At 41.7% G+C, this 14,087-nt stretch overlaps 1 protein-coding gene across 2 annotated transcripts in view; it reads left to right on the forward strand.

Moving 5' to 3' along the window:
• The window catches only part of MAPK4 (mitogen-activated protein kinase 4), a 223,736-nt gene that overhangs the window by 196,020 nt on the left and 13,629 nt on the right, over positions 1-14,087 (forward strand). For both annotated transcript variants that reach the window (XM_027868975.1, XM_027868976.1), the window contains 2 exons: positions 2,186-2,330; positions 9,441-9,602. In XM_027868975.1, coding sequence (XP_027724776.1) covers positions 2,186-2,330; positions 9,441-9,602 — 307 coding nt within the window. The remainder of the gene's footprint in view (positions 1-2,185; positions 2,331-9,440; positions 9,603-14,087) is intronic.

The raw sequence follows: 14,087 nt of genomic DNA on the forward strand, positions 1-14,087 counted from the left end.
AAGGAGGATTCTTCTGGCAGATATATGAAGGCTGGATTGAAGGGACCAGAGAGCAGAGAGATGCAAGGACCTAGTAGGAGATTATTACAAATACTGGTGGGTGGTAATGACCACCTGTGGTCGGGTGGTGGCAGTGGGAATGGAGATGAGAGGATGCGTGTGAGCAGTGTTGCAGAGGCAGAATCAGCGAGATTCATTAACTGGCTAGATATGAGAGGTAAGGGAGAGGGAAGAGTCCAAAGTAACCTGGAGTTTCAAACCTTAGAGACCAGGTGACTGGTGGTATAGAGGGTTCTAGTTACAGAGATAGAAAAGTAAGGCAAGTAGGAGTAGAGAAAAAGGAGGAAGAGAGGGCATTTCCAGTGGAGAAGGAAGGGTATGAGAAAGTACAGGATGTGTTTGGGGAGCAGCTAATAGGACAGTTTGGCTTTGGAGGAATATGTGTAAGAGAATAATGGAACACAAACTTAGAGAAGTGACATTTGCTCATGGAGCGTCTGTCTCTCCCCATTTACCCCTCTTCCCCTTTCAGCGCCCTCCCCTTGGGATCCCTGGATTACCCCCCTTGCTGCTCAATGCCCTACCCCACACAGCCCTAGAGAATAGCCCATGTTCTATCTTGCACACTTTAGGTACTTAACAAACATTTGTTGAATTAAATGGACTTGGACCTTTCCTAATACCCCATTGAAAACTGTGTCTGTCTCGTTTCCCACCCTCGGGTGACTGATTTACTAAAGAATGGTGTGGTAGACAAAGCATTGCATTTGAGGTTTGACCATGTGGTACTGAATCCTGGCTGCTTCCTATATTAGTGGCTTTGAGTGAAGTCCTTTCTCCTCTCTGAGCCTCTGTTCTCTCCTCTATAAAATAGAATGGGACAGGATGGTCTCTGATTTTAGTTCTAGATGCAGCGAAACCCATTTGTTGTTGTTGTTCAGTCGTTTCAGACTCTTCATGACCCTATTTTTTATTTTTTTGGTGAAGCTACTGGAGTGGTTTACCATTTCCTTCTCCAGTTGATTTTATAGATGAGGAAACTGAAACAAACAGGGTTAAGTGACTTGCCCAGGGTCACACAGCTAGTAAGTGTCTGAGGCCAGGTTTGAACTCAGGAAGATGAGTCTTCCTGACTCCAGGCCCAGCACTCTGTGCACTATGGCGCCGCCTAGTTACTAATGAAACCTATAGTCCCCAGTAATCTAATTTGTAAGGTATTGGTGGTTGGTGGTGGGTTAATGTGCTATCCTTCCTTTGAAATTTATATTTAACCAGGGGTCCCTATCCAGTAGAGATATTTTTTGAGCCAGGGTGTCCTGGAACAGCCTTTACTTTTATGTCTCTTCTCCAGCTTTGTGCACAACTAATTCAGGGCTCCATTACCTGCTTCCCCTCCAAATTGGCTCATTCTGCTAACCCTGACTGCAAGTTCAATGCTCTACTATGCCTCACTGCCAATTCTGGTTGATAATTCTTCAGTGTTCTCCCTCGTGGCTATTTCTATTCTCTTTCATAATTTCTTAAAAATCCTTTAGAGAAACAAACTCCTGCCATCAACTCATCTGATCTAATACCTTTGAGTTCTCTAGTTGAAATTTTAGCTATAAACAAAGTTTGCCAACCAGATCACCAAGTGTTATGTGTTAAAATTAAGTTAAATACATTCTGTGTTTGAGAAGAGTTAAATGTATGTGCTTTGTGACTGCTATTTTCCTTGGGCTCGGAGACTTTTTCACTTGCCCCCAGATTCTATCAAACACTTCTGTGTTCAATGTACCAGGCCAAGACCCTGTACTTGACTCCACCCAGTACTGTGACTGACAGCAGATCTGAGCCATGATCCACCAGATGCCTCCAGCTTCCTGCCAATATAACTGGAAGAGACAAAAAGGACGAGTTCTTCCTATTACACTCCCAGGTCTCCTCTGTGAGACTGGACCATTAGAAGTTTGGGAGGGGGCAGCTAGGTGGCGCAGTGGATAGAGCACCAGCCCTGAAGTCAGGAGGTCCTGAGTTCAAATCTGACCTCAGACCAAACACTTGACACTTACTAGCTGTGTGACCCTGGGCAAGTCACTTATCCCCAATTGCCTAAACAAAATAAAAAATAAAAGTTTGGGAAGAAGTGTTTCTCAGGAGGCATTACTTACCTGTTGGTCTGGTGTTTTTGTCTTTTCTCTTCTAGGGTTATCTTTCAGAAGGACTGGTCACAAAATGGTATCGATCTCCACGCTTGCTTCTCTCTCCCAACAACTATACCAAGGCTATAGATATGTGGGCAGCTGGCTGCATCTTGGCTGAAATGCTCACAGGGAAGATGCTGTTTGCTGGTGGGTTCCTACTTTTCCTTTGTTCCTTTCTTTACAACGTTTCATCTTATAAAATGGGATAATTAAATGGAAAATGGGGCTTCTCCTACCCTCATTTTATTTATCTGTGACTGAAGTCTGGCTATCCAGAACACAGTCAGATTGGCTAAGACCAATAAATCAATAAAAATTAATAATGCACATTTATATGATGCTTTAAGGTTTGCAAAATAACATTTCTCACCACCATTTGTGAGGGATAGGAAGCAACATAATTTCTTTTTTTTCCTAGATGAGGAAACCAAGGCTCAGAAAGGTGAACCATGATCCTATGTCTCATAACTGTCAGAGCAGGGTTTAAGCCTACATCTACTCACTTCAAAATAATGTTCTTTCTACACCACAGGCCTGGACCCATAGCTGATACTCAGGAAATATATAACCTATGTGTCTATGTGTATGATATATATGTGTAGACATATATGTATATACATATGTATATATGTATATGTGTATGTATATATAAATGATATTTAAATGTGAGATTTATCCTCAGTTCTGTTTTACATATATATATATACACACACACACATCTCTCACATGATGTATGTGTATATGTATACTCACATATGCATATATTTATATGAGTATAAATATATCATATGTGTTACATATATGCATGTATCATATATATACCAGCACACACACCAATAGATCTATGTATGATATATTATATATGTGTATATATATATATCTTTTATATATACATTTAAAATAATATATGGTATATATGTGGTATGGTGCCATGTGAAGTCCAACAGAAAGATTGTTATTCGGTGGCAAGGCAGAGGCATGGCATGGGAAGTCTTCATGCAAGAGGAGAGACTTGAGTTGGGTACTAAGAGATGGATAGGAACTCATCAGGCAAAGAGGGAGGAAAAGAGGCATTCCATTTATAGGAAATAGTGAAAGTCTTGGAGATTGGAAAGCTCAGTGTGTATGTGGGAGAAGAAAGCATTCTCGTTTGGCTGAGATATAAAGTGCATAGAGAAAAAGAATAAGCACTAAGGCTGGATAGGGAAGGTGGCTGGTTTGTGGAGAGCTTTGAACACCAGGCAAAAGAGTTCAAACTTTGCTTAGTAGGTAATAGGGAGCCACAGAGGCAGAAGAGCTATGTGACCAGATCTGTGTATAAAAAAGAAAAGTATAGAAGCAGTATAAAGGCTTGATAAGAGGAAGAAAGAGGGAGAATAGAGGCAAGCATGCCACCTAGAAGGCCAGTGTAATGGTCCAAAGAACTAATAGCAAGTCTCGTCTTTGTGTGTCAGAATTAGGACTTAAGAGTGTGTAGAAATACCAGGCAAGACTTGTTGACAGCCTAGTGATCCAGGTGGATGAGAGTATGTCTCAAAAACACATTTATATACCCTATGGATTATCTTGTCTTTGGAAATGGTCAAAGGAAAATTGTGATGTGTCTGTGCCCCTACCACCTGGGACCTGCCCTTGGCAGAAAGGACTATGGTCAAGATCTATCCAAGGTCTCAAATGCTACATCCCCGAGAATACCCTCTCCTCCACTGTGCTGGAACCAACAACACATGCAACACATTCCTTCAGGGTATATACTCAGATAATTTACATTTTTTTTTTTGTTTAAGCAATGGGGCTAAGTGACTTGTCCAGGGTCACACAGCTAATAAGTATATGTGTCTGAGGCCGGATTTGAACTCAGGTCCTCCTGAATCCAAGACCGGTGCTCTATCCACTGCACCACCTAGCTGCCCCCTAATTTACATTTATTTTTAAGGGCAATGTGTTGAATAATCAATCATAAAGGACATTATCTTTCTAAAACTAAACCTTAACTAAATTTAATTTTTCTAAAATTAACAAATAAACTTTTATTAACAATACAAACTTAAAAATGAGACACAAAAACCAGTTTTGGGAAAGGACATTAGAGTGTACCTGGGCACATTCAGCACATTCTATATATGTAAGACCCTGTTGGTCAGTGAACCGTGACACGGGTCAGTTGCCTATTATACTGCAGAGTTCTAGGCCAAGAATAGCTACGCCTACATTGGGATGGGGTAAGAAATGTCCTATACATAGTGGTAAAGGTTCTTTAAGACTATGTCCTTTTTCCACCATAGAATATATTCAACCCAAGTATTTATGCGTTTATTTATTTATTCAGGCAATATTTATTCAGTGCTTGTTGTGTACAGGACACTGTGCTAGGTTCTGGGAAGATACTAAGTTTAATAAGACACTCTGCCTATCCTCATGGAGCTTACATTCTAGTTAGGGAGATAAGGCACAAACATCAGTAAGTAAATATCATATTGCAGATGGTTGCAACACAGAGAGGTAGGTCCATGAAGAAAGATTGTTGCGAACCAGAGAATCAAGGAAGGTGAGATGTTTGCCATCAGTTAGCATGCTTGGATATTCAAGCCCTATAGAGGTTGAACCAGGCAGTATAGTATAAGAGAGTGCTGGATTTGGAATCAGGAAAAATATGGGTTCAAATCTTGCCTTTGACACTTCCTAGTTGTGTGATTACAAGCAAGTCATTTAACCTCTTTAAGACTCAGTGTCTTCATCTGTGAAATGAGGATAGGGATAGGAACAGACCTATTATTTCATTGATAAAAGGAATTCCCAGCTGAGGAAATTCCCTCTACTAGTGCAGGTTGGCACATTTTCTATAGCGTATAGTCTTTGAGAGTTGAGAGATTAAGTGGCTTGCCCAGGGCCAGACACAAATTTAGCCAGTAGTATCAGAGGTGGGACCTGAACCCCAGTATTTCTGGTGTCAAGGCCAGCTCTCTATCCACCATACAGCATTGCCTCTGAGACAGAGTAATGACTATGTGCCCACCTAATGGCATCCAATGGGATTGTGTATTTTCAGTGCTTTGTCAACCTCAAAGTACCTTGTGATTATTTTTTCCTGGTCTCTTGGCCTGTAATTCTAACAGGTGATCCACCTGAGTACAGGTACCTATTAAAAGGTGCATAAGCCTATTAGTTTCTCTTTTCTAGAGACACATATAGAATATACTTAGGGGTAGGGGCTGATGGGTGGTATGCTATCACTACTTACCCTCTTGGCCAAGGTTACTTAAAAAGGCCAAAATAGGGGTAGCTAGGTGGTGCAGTGAGTAGAGCACTGGCCCTGGATTCAAGAGGACCCGAGTTCAGATCTAACCTCAGACACATAACACTTACTAGCTGTGTGACCATGGGCAAGTCACTTAACCCCATTGCCTAACTAAAATAAAACAAAACAAAAGAAACAAACAAAAAAGGCCAAAATATCTCCCTACAGGAGCTTATAGTCTAGTTGAAGAGATAAGACATGTAAGTAGAAAGATAAACAATAATACAAGGGACATAGCCTAGCATGCTGGAAAGAATCCTGGCTCTGGAGTCAGGAGATGTCCACTGGAATCTTACAGCTGATGCTGATTACATGTTTGACCTTGGGCAAGGCACTCTCTGGGCCTAATTACCTCAAATCTAAAGTGAGAGAGTTGAACTAATTGATGTTTAAGGTCCCTTCCAGCTCTAAAATACTGTTACTCTAGTTGACATGTTCTAGGTGCCATGAGGAGTCACGAGTAAGTGTTATTAGAGTTTGGAGGAAGGAGAGATCAGAGGGGGCTGGGAAAACTTCATGGAGGAGGCCAGATTTAAACTGGAGCTTGAAAGAGTGGTTGAACTTAGACCCACAGGAAGAAAGAGAAAAACATTCTGGGCCAAGAAAACCAAGACTGGAAAGAGAATGCACAAAGATGTGTTAAGGGGGTCTGTGAAATAGAATTCTCGTAGGGGAGTGAGGGTTGAAAGGGGCTATCTGTGGATAATTGCCCTTCAAGCTCCAACTGTGACTTTGTGTCTTCCACTTAAATAGGTCCAAAGTCACTTAATGATATGAAAGATGTTTGTGATACCCAGTGCCTCCCAGCAGAGGGCTGACCTCAGGAAGGCTGCCCAGCCCTCACCATGGGAAATGGCCCCACTTGGTGACAGAGTGGAGGCCCTCAGGGATAGCAGAGATAAATTTGTTTGCATGGGACCCAAGCCATCTCTGGGATATCCAGCAGCAGGGCATACCAGAGCTGCTGTCTGGGCTCGGGTACACTGATGAAACCCAGCATGGTAAGCAGTGAAGGTCAAATGATGCCTTATCTTAATGTTTAGGAAACACAGCCCTTTTGTGAGTGGCCTGTGAAAGCTCTGTGGGGGGACCTTGGCTCAAGGGGAGCCCACTTTGACTCACTTATTCACTTTCCTACCTGCTGGAAAACAAAGTTTACATTTGTATAGAAGAGAAGGCAAGGACCAAAGGAATATGTTAAGGGCCTTGGCAAGGAGGGAGAGTGGGCCATGTCCGAACTGGATCAGGACTGCTGTCTTGAACAAAGTAATAGCCCTTTATAGCCGTAGAACCATAGCACTTCGATATACATTCCATATCCATACTGTAGCACTTTCATATACAATTTTCAACCTGTGAAGTAGATAAATCAAGGATTCTTATCCCCAGTTAACAGTGGAGGAAATCAATGTTCAAGGTTAAGTAACATGCACAAATTCACACAACTAATCTTAGATTTCATCAGATGTTTTAACTTCAGCAATTTTTGTGTACATCAAAACATGAGTTCTAAATAGAATGAAAACTTGTTCATTCATATTTAAATGAAGCACACACTAGGTAAAGAACCCTAAGTGTGAATAGTTTTAAGAAATTTTTCAGATTGGTTATTGCTCTTGTAATGACCAAGTAGGAAGCACTACCTTGTTTTCCATTTATATGCTCGATAACACTGGCACTTCCACAATCAGTTTCCTATTTTCCTCATAACCTTTGTCATGTTTCCTAAGCTTTTTATGCATTTAGATTTTACTTTTGTAAGGTAACTTGATGGGAGAAAATTAATTTGAGTTAACTCTCCAATCATGGAGTTAACTGAGACTACAATAATAATAGAATGTTGGGACTAGAAGAGATTTTCAGGATCATCTAAGGAACAGAACCATAGCTTCCTGAAATCTCAGAGTTCAGAGGGCTCTAAGAGCTCACCTAGTCCAAAGGTGATATGAGACATAAGTTACATCGCTGAAGCCCTTTATGTTTTAAAGAAAGAAGTTAAGGGTCACAGAAGTTTAGGGGCAGAGCCAGTACTGGAGCCAACTGATTCTTAGGCAAAGTCTCCTTCCACTTGAGGAGAAGATTCAGATAGTCCCTAGTTTTTTGGAACTTAGCTCAAAGGGAAATAAGTCAGAAGATACTAGTGCCTTCATTCTGAGAGGTCTGATGGGGAAGGCAGAGGGGCCTGGGGTATGGTTCCCTGAGTCAAGATACCTATGAGGGTCCCATAGCTCTGGTCATTGATTCTTCCTTCTGGAAGCATCAGGTCTCCTTACCAGGCTCCCTGGGGTGTCACTAATAGAGACCTTCAAGTACCCCATTGAGGTCCCCACTCCTGTTTTAAGGGACTCTTCCTCCTCAATCCTCTGATTCTCACCACTACGATGTAACTTATGTCCCTTATCAGTAAGCAGTAGATGGGCAAAAGTGGGGCACTGCTAGAAGGGGGTACAGATGGGAAGAGAGTCACTCATCTTCCTTTTTTTTAAGATCCCGAATTCTTCTGGCTTTTGATCTAGGCTTGCCTAGAAAAACTATGCCTATAATAAGCCATCCACATTAATTTTTCAGAATAATACAGTATCCAAAAGGATTTGAGTATAATATAAAACCTTGTATGGTCAGGTGCTAGGTTGGGTTGGTGCACATTAGGTTGGGTTTATGTCTTTCGTGCTCGAAGAGGACCAAAATGACATCATTGCATCAGAGTCAAGGTACACTGTGTCCAACTGTGGCTGATTAGACCAATGCAAGCTCAACAGGCTCCACCACAAGTTGGCCACAAAAAGTCCACGTGAACATTTGAAGTGGAGATGTCTCTAAATTTGTGCATCTCAGTTGATGCGCAACTGTAGCAGTTCAGGGAAGGGAGGGAGGTTTATGAGTCTGGACTAAGCCACAAAGGCTTCATGGAGGAGGTGCTCTCAACTACAGAGAAGTGAGGAGGTTCTTCCAGTTAGAAAGAACAGAATCAGGAATGATGGAAAATTTGGAATAGAAAAAAGACTAGCTGGTCTGGCACCTGAATTTTCCAAGCTTATGAGAAAATAAGATAAGATGAGATGAGATAAAGGATTGTGCTCCTCTCTGTTTGCATTTTTTTCTGATCCTGACCACCTGTCCTACAGACTTGACCTCTCTTGTCACCAAGCTCCTCTCCCAGGAAACAGTGAAGCATTAATTCCAAGGCAATATCTGTGCGACACCAAACATTTGGATAATAAATGTTTTTTAAAAGTAATGTTAGTTTGGTTGGCTAAAGTGCATCTTAATCACTGAATGGACTCTTTCTTGATTTTCTTCCACTTCAGAAAAGAGTTTCTCAGATAAAAAGCACCTAATTGAACCACGAAATGTCAGGGTCACATTTGGTCTTATAGTTAGCACCTTCTCCATCTTGGCACTAAGAAGACAGAGAAACATATGAGGCTAAATACTTGGAAAGTCAAGCTGGGGCTCTTGTAACACTGTCTTTGGCAGAGCCAAAGTGGGCTGGTAACTTAGAATAATAGGATCATAGATTTCAAGCTAGAGGGAGCCTTGGAAAGCCATTTAGTCAGAATCTCTCACTTTACACCTAAGACTCGGAGCTTTAGTGATTCTCATCACAAAGGTAGAAATGGCAGAACCGAGATTTGAGCCCAATGTCCTCTAACTCAAAATCTAGCATTCTTTCCACTGTGCCAAGCATAGAATGGAGCTGGAAGGGAGCCTTTTAGGGATTTATTAGCTGGTCCACCTCCTTTATTTGATAAGATACAGAGACTCAGAGAGGAAACATGAATTGCCCAGGGTGGCACAGCTAGTTGGGAGCAGAGCCAGGATTATAACCCAAGTCTGTTTACTTTTAGGCCCAGGATTCTCCACTGTACCAAGCTGCTATTCCCAGGGATCCCAAAACTTCATCTTTGGTCCCAGGACTTTTTTGTCAGATGTAACTCCTCTGATGTTTCCTTCCTCAGGGGGTCACGAGTTGGAACAGATGCAGCTTATCCTGGAGACAATTCCTGTAATCCGGGAGGAAGACAAAGATGAGCTGCTCAGAGTGATGCCCTCCTTCATCAACAGCACCTGGGAGGTGAAAAAGCCACTGAGAAAGCTGCTCCCAGAAGTCAACAGTGAAGGTAGCTGAGCTTTATGAGAGGCTTCCTTGTCTCTGGGAGGTCTGGGTAATTGGTCCTTCCCAAATGGCCACATGAAGGCAGCTGTCCTGCCATAGGGGAACGGGCAGCTCTCACATGCAAGATCCTTCCCTTGCTAGGTCAGCCCTCCTGTTTACAATTTTCAAAACTGATTTAATGACCTAACTCAGAGGTTGGTCACCTGTGAGCCACTGACTGGCCCCAGTAGTATTTGGTGGTAATTTAGAGGCAGGGCACCCCAAACGCAGCTAAAAGCAAGAACTGATGGTCTGGTGGTGAGTAAGCAGAGAGAATCATCATAAAAAGCAGACATGGGAACTCAAGAAAACATATCTGTGTAAAAGTAAACAGCCTTATTCACCTTAATAGATCCTGAGGACATTACTGCATTACAGCTCCATACAATACTTGACTCAGGTTATATAGGATGTTAATAGATAATAATGGATCTTAATAAAAATGAGCTGACATGTTGAAGAAAGGGTAAAATTATGTTCAATGCCCCATTTTAAAGATAGAGAGGTATGTAAGGCTTAGGAGAAAATTTTCATCCAGATCTATTTGTTTTCTTTTAAAAATAAATATTATTTTTAAAAAATAAGATGAGGATTTCAGTTTCATCATGCTCTTTTTATACCACTGTCACTTTTTTTTTTTTTTTTTTTTTTTAGTGAGGCAATCGGGGTTAAGTGATTTGCCCAATGTCACACAGCTAGTACGTGTCAAGTGTTTGGTCTGAGGCCAGATTTGAACTCAGGTCCTCCTGACTTCAGGGCCAGTGCTCTATCCACTGCACCACCTAGCTGCCCCCCACTGTCACTTTCTAATGAATACATACACACACACACACACACACCCTAGAACCAAAGAAATACAGATAAGCAGAATGAACCAGTGCTTTGACAATGTATGCTTCATTTCCCACCTGCGAGCTACCATCTCCTTACTTTACCATGAGTTCTCTGAAGTTACAATTAGTGATTGATCACAATTTTGTTGTCTTTCAGTGCTGTTTTCCTTTACATTATTATGTGGTTGTTTAATTGTTCCTTTGGTCCTGCCTTTGTATGTGAGCCTGGTGTGCACTCACGTTTGCCAATTGGTGTGAGTCTTCCCAAGCGAAACAATTGTCACTTCATTTAGCTGGAAAATTCCCTGGGGTAATCAATGAGGTATTATATATTTAGCATTTAGTTTTCTCAGAGAATCTTTTTGACAACAATCTCCTCCACTGCACTCTCCAAAGTAGACTTTCAAGGAGCTCAGGCCCCAGCTGCTCCTACCACTATCTTCAGTACCATGGCCAGGGCCGCACCAATGTGAAGTCAATAGATTTGACTTTGAGATCCAGCTCTGCCACACATCAACAGCGTGGCCTTAGGCAGGTTGTTTCTTCTCTTTGACACTCATCTATAAAATGAAATGATTGAACAAAATGACCTTTAAGGCTTTTCCAGCTTGAATATTCTCCCCTCTTGCCTTCTGGGACAGGATTTAGATGGATTTTCCTAGGAGTCTATCTGGGGAAAGGAAAGAATGATATAGGAAAATACCTCAAAAGGACTACAGGGTCTGGTGATTTTTTTTTTAATTTTTTTCCCCCACAGGTGGGTAGAATGGCATTCCATTGACCCTGTGACTGTTGTTATAGGAATGTGGTACCTGCAAGGTCACAGTCTTACATATTAACATGATGGCATAACAAACTTTTCCCAAAGCCACGATCTAGAACAGAAAGAGTCTTTGTTCATCATTCTAGTTCAGGAACTCACTGGTGGGTCTTAAACATTTTTCTACCTCAGATTTCCCATTTCTCAAATGAAACCTATGCAAGCTACAGCTAATGAGGTTGCCAGGTAAAGATGCTTATCTTCCATAGTGCCATAGCTCTATCTTTGTATTTATTTTATCACCCTGTAAAGAAACAGAGCAAGAAATATCAGTATAGGACAAAGAACTCTTTTTGCTGCTTGTGATTCCAAAGTAGGAAGAGAGAGTTGTTGATCCCCAAAACACATAAGGATACTGCAACTCATTTAGACCCCCAAAGTCTGAGAATCTTCAAAGCCATGCCAGGAAAATCAGTGTTAGTGCCAGTCAGAGAGCCATCATCATCAACAGACCTGGGTCCAGGCCTGGCTCTTCAGTTTGCCTTCTCTATGACCTAGGCCAAGTCACTTAATCCTTCTGAAGTCTTTTTTGTGTGGAAAATGACAACAATAAACAATAATAATAACCTGACTTCACAGAGTCATTATGAGGAAAGTGTTGTGCTAACCTTAAAGTGATTGATATTTTTGATACAATTTTTGCATTACTATGATTGCACATTGAATACTTTTGTGAAGAACACTGTGTTAGAAACTAGAGAGATAGACCCTACTTATATAATACAATCTCTGGCCTCAGGAGCCTTTTATCCTTGTTGGGGAAACAGGACATGTACATGAAAAGATGAATAATTAAAAGAGATGGCACAGGCTAAAGCCCAAGTGAGTGACAAGTAATTTGTACTGGAGGATGCCAACCAGGTGGCCACAGTGGTTAGAGCACTGGAACTTGAATCAGGAATGGCTGAGTTCAAATCTGGCCTCAAACACTTACTAGCCATGTGATCCTGAGCAAGTTACTTAACCTCCATCTGCCTCAGCTTCCTCAACTGTAAAATGGAGATAGTGGCACCCACCTCCCAGGATTATTGTAAGGATCAAATGAAATAATATTTGTAAAGTGCTTAATAAATCCTTCTTTCTTTCCTTTCTTCCTTCCTTCCTTCCTTCATTCATTTCTTCTTCTTCCCAATTACTGAGGAGAGGTTGGGGAAGACTTCCCAGAGGAGGTAGTAACCTTGGACAAGATTTGCACCAGTGGAGAAAGGGGGGCAAGCATTCCAAGAAAGGGGCATAGTGTGAGCCAGGCCCAGAGGTGGAAATACTTACGGCACATTCAGGGAATAAGAAATGAGCCAATCTGCCAGATCATGTGGTTCATGTAAGAAAAAGAAAATAAAGTTTTGTAAGTAGTGAAGAGGTTGTGGATGGCCTTTGGGTGCTCTGTGGAGGGGAACGAACTCAATCCTGATGCTGGAGGAAGATTAACATAAAAATCAAAGGAGTGTTGTTGTTCGTTGTTGTTTGTCCTTCATTCTTGAAGAGGACCAATGACATCAGAGGGCTGTGCAAAGTCATCAGCCTCACTGTCTCCTCCAGTCATCAGAGTCCAGTGGCAAGGACAATTGGGGATGGCCCCAAATGAGGGAGACCCTCAATCAAAGGGGTAATTTCCCCAGAACCTCTCAGGTCTGAAGACCCCCCAAGCTCCATTTTGTATTATAAACAACATCATAATAATGACTAGACACTGCATGATACAGTAGAAAGAACACTAGGCTTGAAGTAAAAAGGCCTTGGTTTGAATTCCAGTGCTGACATTACTAGTTTGTGACCTCAAGCAAGTCATTTAACTCTGAACCTTAACTTATTAATCTTCAGAAAAGGGATAATAATGATTCTACTACTTACTCCCAGGACTTCTGTAAAGAAAACATTTTGCAAACATTAAAGCACTAAGTAAAGGTGAATTGGGTCAGCCAGGTGGTGCACTGGATAGAGTGTGAGGCCTAGAGTCAAGAAGACCTGAGTTTATTTCCAACTTAAGACACTTACTAGCTGTGTGACCCTAGACAAGTTGCTTAACACTGTTTGCCTCAGTTTCCTCATCTATAAAATTATCTGCAGAAGGAAATGGCACACCACTCTAGTATCTTTGCCAGGAAAACCCCAAATGGAGTCATGAAGAGTCAGACATGACTGAACAACAACAAAGGCAAATTATTATTGCTTTTTTTTTTTACTAAAGAGGTCCTTTTGCATGGGTTGCCACCTGTTGTTAATCTGCCTTACTGACAGATGTTTGTTAAAGCTGACCGGACTCACACCTTATATTCCCAGAAATAGCAGTGCTGCCTCTAGTGAAAATCCCCTGCCTGCCTCAGAGTTTGAAAAATGACCCCAATCTGCTTCAATGCCTTGGGATAAAGGGGCATTAAGAAAATTAAACTGGAGCATGTCCACAGCAGTGGGGAGGTCTGGAAACCATGGCAAATGAGGGCTGATTGAAGGAACAAGAGGTGTTTACTATGGAGAAAAGAGTTGGGGGAAGGGCAGAGCAGGAGCTCTAAAACATTTGAAGACTCTCGTGTGGAAGAGGGCAAAGGCTTGTTCTCTACATTTCCAGAGTGAGACCTGGGAGCAGTGGGTGGAAATTAAAGGGAGAAAACTTGGGGCTCAATATAAGGAAGAATTTCTAATATTTAATGCTATTCAGTAATAGCTCAAGCTATACAGCCTTAAGCTCAAGCAAAGGCTGACTGACCAGATGTCTCAGAAGGACATGTAGAGAATATTCCAGCATTGGGTAGGACTGAGGCTAGAGATCCTCTAGGGGCCTGTCCAGTTCTGGGCTTCT

Source organism: Vombatus ursinus, unplaced genomic scaffold, assembly GCF_900497805.2.
Source record: "Vombatus ursinus unplaced genomic scaffold, bare-nosed wombat genome assembly UNPS02014791.1, whole genome shotgun sequence".
Taxonomy (NCBI): Eukaryota; Metazoa; Chordata; class Mammalia; order Diprotodontia; family Vombatidae; genus Vombatus; species Vombatus ursinus.